This window comes from Periophthalmus magnuspinnatus, chromosome 9 (genome assembly GCF_009829125.3).
Source record: "Periophthalmus magnuspinnatus isolate fPerMag1 chromosome 9, fPerMag1.2.pri, whole genome shotgun sequence".
NCBI lineage: Eukaryota > Metazoa > Chordata > Actinopteri > Gobiiformes > Gobiidae > Periophthalmus > Periophthalmus magnuspinnatus.
This window is the reverse complement of record NC_047134.1, coordinates 1,052,159-1,061,390: the sequence shown is the minus strand read 5'-3', so window position 1 is coordinate 1,061,390 and position 9,232 is coordinate 1,052,159. Positions and strand designations below refer to the sequence as shown.

The 9,232-nt window shown below is 41.2% G+C and overlaps 1 protein-coding gene across 1 annotated transcript in view; it reads right to left on the bottom strand.

Moving 5' to 3' along the window:
* pdlim5a (PDZ and LIM domain 5a) overlaps positions 1-9,232 on the bottom strand; it is a 112,787-nt gene that overhangs the window by 28,138 nt on the left and 75,417 nt on the right. The window contains 2 exon segments of the mRNA XM_033973396.2: positions 213-249; positions 1,256-1,428. Coding sequence (XP_033829287.2) covers positions 213-249; positions 1,256-1,428 — 210 coding nt within the window.

Genomic DNA, 9,232 nt, shown 5'->3' with positions numbered 1-9,232 from the left:
ATCCATTTAAATTTGTTAAGAATATAGAGGGAGGTGGCTCTAAATGAACATGTGACATGAGCAGCCCCTTTGTAGAACTTAGCACCACCGCAGCTCCTCCACCCAAACGCCCCTGGCTCCGCCCCTGGCTCCGCCCCTGGCTCCGCCCCTGGCCCCGCCCCTGGCCCCGCCCCTGGATGTGAGTGGATTTTTAAATGAGTACAATCACTTACTTCGTCTCCTTGGCTGTCTCTGTCTCTTCTGGTTGAGCTTTAAGGAGAAAAAGCACAAATGTTATTTATTTGCACAGAATCTAATGTGGATAATTCAACTTTCACTGCTCTGTCTGGACAAAATTATTTAAATTTGCTAAATGTTTACAGGTAAATGGAGTCACACAGGTGACGGAAACGAGAAGAATAATAACCAAAGAAAAAATACACTATTTTGATGGAACGAGATGTTATCATGAGTGAACGATATAATTAATTTAAAAGAACGAGATATTATTTTGAGTGAATTAAATATTATCTTGAGGGAACATAATCATTTCTACACATATAGTTTGACGAGCGTACGAGATATTTAACTCAAAATAATTAAAATATCTCATTCCCTCGTGATAATTAAGTTGTTCCCTCAAGATAATATCATGTGGGAATGTTAATATTACATTTTGCAAATGTCCTACACCAGGCTCCATACAGGTAAGATCTGTGGAGTGGACGTATGTTTCTGAGCAACTAAAGCTACGATTGGATCTGAAACCACAACAGAGATGGAGGAGAAGAATAATCAGTGTGGAACATGGAACATTCCAGACAAAACAATGACATCTCCATGGAGATAAGCAACTTTTGCACTATGTAACTCAACCAGAAAAGTTACATAGTGCACTTTAAGGTCTTGAGTTAAGCTAAACTGCACTGTGCCATTCATTTTTATCCTGAATCCCGACTACAGGACTATAAGAGGAAACGGGAATGAGCAGAACAAGCACCGTCACTTTTCCACATACTGTATAACATAACAATAGCTTTCACTTTCATTTCCTCTCTGTGCTAAGCTCCTCCCCCTTCAGAGCACGATCACAACACACTCAGCTGCATCGCACTAATGAAACTCCTGCACATCACACCAGGTTTGTGAAGTCATAGTGTACAGTTTTGCATCATGTTTTTGTCTGTTTATGGAGGATTGTCGTGTGGGAGCGTGGGTGATGTAGACTTGTGGGCGGAGCCTCGTACAGAATCACAAATGCGCGGCGGCTGCTTACGGTTCTCGGTGCCGGTGATCTGGGCCAGGATCCTGAAGGACCTGGACTGGGTGGTGCCGGTCCTCGGGCGCCAGTCCTCGGTGTCCTCCATGATGCGTTTGCGGCTGGCGTCGGCGTGAGTGGGCACGTGGTAGAAGTGGATGTCTGTGTCCACGATGTGTTTACGAGGTGCTCTGCTCAACGGCACAAAGGAAAGAAAGAGATCAGAGGTGTGTTTTAGAGAAAGGTCTGATATTACACAACATGGACTCCAGTGGCTTTATCCATGTTCTAACACTGTTCTGCGTCAAAAACAGACTGGAGTTGTGTTTTGTTTCATTCACACATGTTTGAATAACATTTTACTATTAGTCTGTCTGCATTTTTAAAGCTCAGAATGCTCTGTTCCACCTTGTGATGTCATCAAGTGGAAGTTTTCAGTTAGTTTCCAGCTCCTTTTACCTTTAGTTCAGTAGAGATTGACAACTCCAGGACTGAAATGATCCAAATGATTCTAGAAATGAAGGTGTGTGGAGTTTAAAAACACAGTGTAGCACTTCCTGTATCACCACATGATGACATCACAAGGTGGAACAGAGTGTTTTCAGTTTGAGAGAAGAACTCAGTCTAAATCTGCAGGTTTGTGTGTTAAACATGTGAGAATGAAACAAAACACAACATTAGAACAGATCAGACAATAGTCTAATATGGCCCTTTAAACAGTGTAATATGGGCCCTTTAAACAGTGTAATATGGGCCCTTTAAACAGTGTAATATGGGCCTTTAAACAGTGCAATATGGGCCCTTTAAACAGTGTAATATGGGCCCTTTAAACAGTGTAATATGGGCCTTTAAACAGTGTAATATGGGCCCTTTAAACAGTGTAATATGGGCCTTTAAACAGTGTAATATGGGCCTTTAAACAGTGTAATATGGGCCCTTTAAACAGTGTAATATGGGCCTTTAAACAGTGTAATATGGGCCTTTAAACAGTGTAATATGGGCCCTTTAAACAGTGTAATATGGGCCTTTAAACAGTGTAATATGGGCCCTTTAAACAGTGTAATATGGGCCCTTTAAACAGTGTAATATGGGCCTTTAAACAGTGTAATATGGGCCTTTAAACAGTGTAATATGGGCCTTTAAACAGTGTAATATGGGCCCTTTAAACAGTGTAATATGGGCCTTTAAACAGTGTAATATGGCCCTTTAAACAGTGTAATATGGCCCTTTAAACAGTGTAATATGGGCCCTTTAAACAGTGTAATATGGGCCTTTAAACAGTGTAATATGGGCCTTTAAACAGTGTAATATGGCCCTTTAAACAGTGTAATATGGGCCTTTAAACAGTGTAATATGGGCCCTTTAAACAGTGTAATATGGCCCTTTAAACAGTGTAATATGGGCCTTTAAACAGTGTAATATGGGCCCTTTAAACAGTGTAATATGGGCCCTTTAAACAGTGTAATATGGGCCCTTTAAACAGTGTAATATGGGCCCTTTAAACAGTGTAATATGGGCCTTTAAACAGTGCAATATGGGCCCTTTAAACAGTGTAATATGGGCCCTTTAAACAGTGTAATATGGGCCTTTAAACAGTGCAATATGGGCCCTTTAAACAGTGTAATATGGGCCCTTTAAACAGTGTAATATGGGCCTTTAAACAGTGTAATATGGGCCCTTTAAACAGTGTAATATGGGCCTTTAAACAGTGTAATATGGGCCTTTAAACAGTGTAATATGGGCCCTTTAAACAGTGTAATATGGGCCTTTAAACAGTGTAATATGGGCCTTTAAACAGTGTAATATGGGCCCTTTAAACAGTGTAATATGGGCCTTTAAACAGTGTAATATGGGCCCTTTAAACAGTGTAATATGGGCCCTTTAAACAGTGTAATATGGGCCTTTAAACAGTGTAATATGGGCCTTTAAACAGTGTAATATGGGCCTTTAAACAGTGTAATATGGGCCCTTTAAACAGTGTAATATGGGCCTTTAAACAGTGTAATATGGGCCCTTTAAACAGTGTAATATGGGCCTTTAAACAGTGTAATATGGGCCCTTTAAACAGTGTAATATGGGCCTTTAAACAGTGTAATATGGGCCTTTAAACAGTGTAATATGGGCCTTTAAACAGTGTAATACGGGCCCTTTAAACAGTGTAATGTGGGGCCTTTAAACAGTGTAATACGGGGCCTTTAAACAGTGTAATATGGGCCCTTTAAACAGTGTAATATGGCCCTTTAAACAGTGTAATATGGGCCCTTTAAACAGTGTAATATGGCCCTTTAAACAGTGTAATATGGGCCCTTTAAACAGTGTAATATGGGCCTTTAAACAGTGTAATATGGCCCTTTAAACAGTGTAATATGGGCCCTTTAAACAGTGTAATATGGGCCTTTAAACAGTGTAATATGGGCCCTTTAAACAGTGTAATATGGGCCTTTAAACAGTGTAATATGGGCCTTTAAACAGTGTAATATGGGCCCTTTAAACAGTGTAATATGGGCCTTTAAACAGTGTAATATGGGCCCTTTAAACAGTGTAATATGGGCCTTTAAACAGTGTAATATGGGCCTTTAAACAGTGTAATATGGGCCCTTTAAACAGTGTAATATGGGGCCTTTAAACAGTGTAATATGGGCCCTTTAAACAGTGTAATATGGGCCCTTTAAACAGTGTAATATGGGCCTTTAAACAGTGTAATATGGCCCTTTAAACAGTGTAATATGGGCCCTTTAAACAGTGTAATATGGGCCCTTTAAACAGTGTAATATGGGCCCTTTAAACAGTGTAATATGGGCCTTTAAACAGTGTAATATGGGCCCTTTAAACAGTGTAATATGGGCCTTTAAACAGTGTAATATGGCCCTTTAAACAGTGTAATATGGGCCTTTAAACAGTGTAATATGGGCCCTTTAAACAGTGTAATATGGGCCTTTAAACAGTGTAATATGGGCCTTTAAACAGTGTAATAAGGCCCTTTAAACAGTGTAATATGGGCCTTTAAACAGTGTAATATGGGCCCTTTAAACAGTGTAATATGGCCCTTTAAACAGTGTAATATGGGCCTTTAAACAGTGTAATATGGGCCCTTTAAACAGTGTAATATGGGCCCTTTAAACAGTGTAATATGGGCCCTTTAAACAGTGTAATATGGGCCTTTAAACAGTGTAATATGGGCCCTTTAAACAGTGTAATATGGGCCCTTTAAACAGTGTAATATGGGCCCTTTAAACAGTGTAATATGGGCCTTTAAACAGTGTAATATGGGCCTTTAAACAGTGTAATATGGGCCTTTAAACAGTGTAATATGGGCCTTTAAACAGTGTAATACGGGCCCTTTAAACAGTGTAATGTGGGGCCTTTAAACAGTGTAATACGGGGCCTTTAAACAGTGTAATATGGGCCCTTTAAACAGTGTAATATGGCCCTTTAAACAGTGTAATATGGGCCCTTTAAACAGTGTAATATGGCCCTTTAAACAGTGTAATATGGGCCCTTTAAACAGTGTAATATGGGCCTTTAAACAGTGTAATATGGGCCTTTAAACAGTGTAATATGGGCCCTTTAAACAGTGTAATATGGGCCTTTAAACAGTGTAATATGGGCCTTTAAACAGTGTAATATGGGCCTTTAAACAGTGTAATATGGGCCCTTTAAACAGTGTAATATGGGCCTTTAAACAGTGTAATATGGGCCTTTAAACAGTGTAATATGGGCCCTTTAAACAGTGTAATATGGGCCTTTAAACAGTGTAATATGGGCCCTTTAAACAGTGTAATATGGGCCTTTAAACAGTGTAATATGGGCCTTTAAACAGTGTAATATGGGCCCTTTAAACAGTGTAATATGGGCCCTTTAAACAGTGTAATATGGGCCCTTTAAACAGTGTAATATGGGCCCTTTAAACAGTGTAATATGGCCCTTTAAACAGTGTAATATGGGCCCTTTAAACAGTGTAATATGGGCCCTTTAAACAGTGTAATATGGGCCCTTTAAACAGTGTAATATGGGCCTTTAAACAGTGTAATATGGGCCTTTAAACAGTGTAATATGGGCCCTTTAAACAGTGTAATATGGGCCCTTTAAACAGTGTAATATGGGCCTTTAAACAGTGTAATATGGGCCCTTTAAACAGTGTAATATGGGCCCTTTAAACAGTGTAATATGGGCCCTTTAAACAGTGTAATATGGGCCTTTAAACAGTGTAATATGGGCCCTTTAAACAGTGTAATATGGGGCCTTTAAACAGTGTAATATGGGCCCTTTAAACAGTGTAATATGGGCCTTTAAACAGTGTAATATGGGCCTTTAAACAGTGTAATATGGGCCCTTTAAACAGTGTAATATGGGCCCTTTAAACAGTGTAATATGGGCCCTTTAAACAGTGTAATATGGGCCCTTTAAACAGTGTAATATGGGCCCTTTAAACAGTGTAATATGGGCCCTTTAAACAGTGTAATATGGGCCTTTAAACAGTGTAATATGGGCCTTTAAACAGTGTAATATGGGCCCTTTAAACAGTGTAATATGGGCCCTTAAACAGTGTAATATGGGCCTTTAAACAGTGTAATATGGGCCCTTTAAACAGTGTAATATGGGCCCTTTAAACAGTGTAATATGGGCCTTTAAACAGTGTAATATGGGCCCTTTAAACAGTGTAATATGGGCCTTTAAACAGTGTAATATGGGCCCTTTAAACAGTGTAATATGGGCCCTTTAAACAGTGTAATATGGGCCTTTAAACAGTGTAATATGGGCCCTTTAAACAGTGTAATATGGGCCCTTTAAACAGTGTAATATGGGCCCTTTAAACAGTGTAATATGGGCCTTTAAACAGTGTAATATGGGCCCTTTAAACAGTGTAATATGGGCCCTTTAAACAGTGTAATATAGGCCTTTAAACAGTGTAATATGGGCCTTTAAACAGTGTAATATGGGCCCTTTAAACAGTGTAATATGGGCCCTTTAAACAGTGTAATATGGGCCCTTTAAACAGTGTAATATGGGCCCTTTAAACAGTGTAATATGGGCCTTTAAACAGTGTAATATGGGCCCTTTAAACAGTGTAATATGGGCCTTTAAACAGTGTAATATGGGCCTTTAAACAGTGTAATATGGGCCCTTTAAACAGTGTAATATGGGCCTTTAAACAGTGTAATATGGGCCTTTAAACAGTGTAATATGGGCCCTTTAAACAGTGTAATATGGGCCTTTAAACAGTGTAATATGGGCCCTTTAAACAGTGTAATATGGGCCCTTTAAACAGTGTAATATGGGCCTTTAAACAGTGTAATATGGGCCTTTAAACAGTGTAATATGGGCCCTTTAAACAGTGTAATATGGGCCTTTAAACAGTGTAATATGGGCCCTTTAAACAGTGTAATATGGGCCTTTAAACAGTGTAATATGGGCCTTTAAACAGTGTAATATGGGCCCTTTAAACAGTGTAATATGGGCCCTTTAAACAGTGTAATATGGGCCTTTAAACAGTGTAATATGGGCCCTTTAAACAGTGTAATATGGGCCCTTTAAACAGTGTAATATGGGCCCTTTCACACACAGGATGAGGTTTTATTGACGCTGTGACACCCAGAGCTGCACAACAGTGTCATGATACTAAAACTTCAAACTCTATTTCCAAAAGAACATGAAGGAACATGATGTAATTTGTTGATGAGGCAATGAGATCAGCTTCATCCAACACCAGGTGGCGCTAGAGGCCAAACTCTGCAGAAGACTTTTCAAAATAAACTTTAAGAATGAATGAAACACACTGTCAATCAGGGCGTTCTTTAAGAAGTGTTTTACACATTTAAAAAAACTAATTTAGTTCTGTCCAGTTGCTGGTTCAACATTTGAGACGTCGGCTGGAAAATTGAGATATTTACATGTTAAAGCTGCACAGTGTAACTTTTCCGGGAGAGGGTCTGCCACTCGCTTGTTTCCATGGAGATGTTGGGTCCACTCTGTTCTCTATGGAACAGCGCCCTCTGTCTGTTAACACTAGCCCCGCCTCTTCTCCTCCCTGGTATTTCACACTAGCCCCGCCCCTTCTCCCTGGTATTTAACACTAGCCCTGCCCCTTCTCCTCCCTGGTATTTCACACTAGCCCCGCCCCTTCTCCCTGGTATTTCACACTAGCCCCGCCCCTTCTCCCTGGTATTTAACACTAGCCCCGCCCCTTCTCCTCCCTGGTATTTCACACTAGCCCCGCCTCTCCTTCCTGGTATTTAACACTAGCCCCGCCTCTTCTCCCTGGTATTTAACACTAGCCCCGCCTCTTCCCCCTGGTATTTAACACTAGCCCCGCCTCTTCCCCCTGGTATTTAACACTAGCCCCGCCCCTTCTCCTCCCTGGTATTTAACACTAGCCCCGCCTCTTCTCCTCCCTGGTATTTAACACTAGCCCCGCCTCTTCTCCTCCCTGGTATTTAACACTAGCCCCGCCTCTTCTCCTCCCTGGTATTTAACACTAGTCCCGCCTCTTCCCCCTGGTATTTAACACTAGCCCCGCCTCTTCCCCCTGGTATTTAACACTAGCCCCGCCTCTTCTCGTCCCTGGTATTTAACACTAGCCCCGCCTCTTCTCGTCCCTGGTATTTAACACTAGCCCCGCCCCTTCTCGTCCCTGGTATTTAACACTAGCCCCGCCTCTTCCCCCTGGTATTTAACACTAGCCCCGCCTCTTCTCGTCCCTGGTATTTAACACTAGCCCCGCCTCTTCTCGTCCCTGGTATTTAACACTAGCCTCGCCTCTTCTCGTCCCTGGTATTTAACACTAGCCCCGCCTCTTCTCGTCCCTGGTATTTAACACTAGCCCTGCCTTTTCTCCCTGCTAGAGAAACAGGAAAGGCAGCTCCAGACAGAGTTACACGTCAGAGCTGTGGAGTGTAATATGGGCCTAGCCTCGCCTCTTCTCGTCCCTGGTATTTAACACTAGCCCCGCCTCTTCTCGTCCCTGGTATTTAACACTAGCCCTGCCTTTTCTCCCTGCTAGAGAAACAGGAAAGGCAGCTCCAGACAGAGTTACACGTCAGAGCTGTGGAGTGTAATATGGGCCTTTAAACAGTGTAATATGGGCCTTTAAACAGTGTAATATGGGCCCTTTAAACAGTGTAATATGGGCCTTTAAACAGTGTAATATGGGCCTTTAAACAGTGTAATATGGGCCCTTTAAACAGTGTAATATGGGCCTTTAAACAGTGTAATATGGGCCCTTTAAACAGTGTAATATGGGCCCTTTAAACAGTGTAATATGGGCCTTTAAACAGTGTAATATGGGCCTTTAAACAGTGTAATATGGGCCCTTTAAACAGTGTAATATGGGCCTTTAAACAGTGTAATATGGGCCCTTTAAACAGTGTAATATGGGCCTTTAAACAGTGTAATATGGGCCTTTAAACAGTGTAATATGGGCCCTTTAAACAGTGTAATATGGGCCCTTTAAACAGTGTAATATGGGCCTTTAAACAGTGTAATATGGGCCCTTTAAACAGTGTAATATGGGCCCTTTAAACAGTGTAATATGGGCCCTTTCACACACAGGATGAGGTTTTATTGACGCTGTGACACCCAGAGCTGCACAACAGTGTCATGATACTAAAACTTCAAACTCTATTTCCAAAAGAACATGAAGGAACATGATGTAATTTGTTGATGAGGCAATGAGATCAGCTTCATCCAACACCAGGTGGCGCTAGAGGCCAAACTCTGCAGAAGACTTTTCAAAATAAACTTTAAGAATGAATGAAACACACTGTCAATCAGGGCGTTCTTTAAGAAGTGTTTTACACATTTAAAAAAACTAATTTAGTTCTGTCCAGTTGCTGGTTCAACATTTGAGACGTCGGCTGGAAAATTGAGATATTTACATGTTAAAGCTGCACAGTGTAACTTTTCCGGGAGAGGGTCTGCCACTCGCTTGTTTCCATGGAGATGTTGGGTCCACTCTGTTCTCTATGGAACAGCGCCCTCTGTCTGTTAACACTAGCC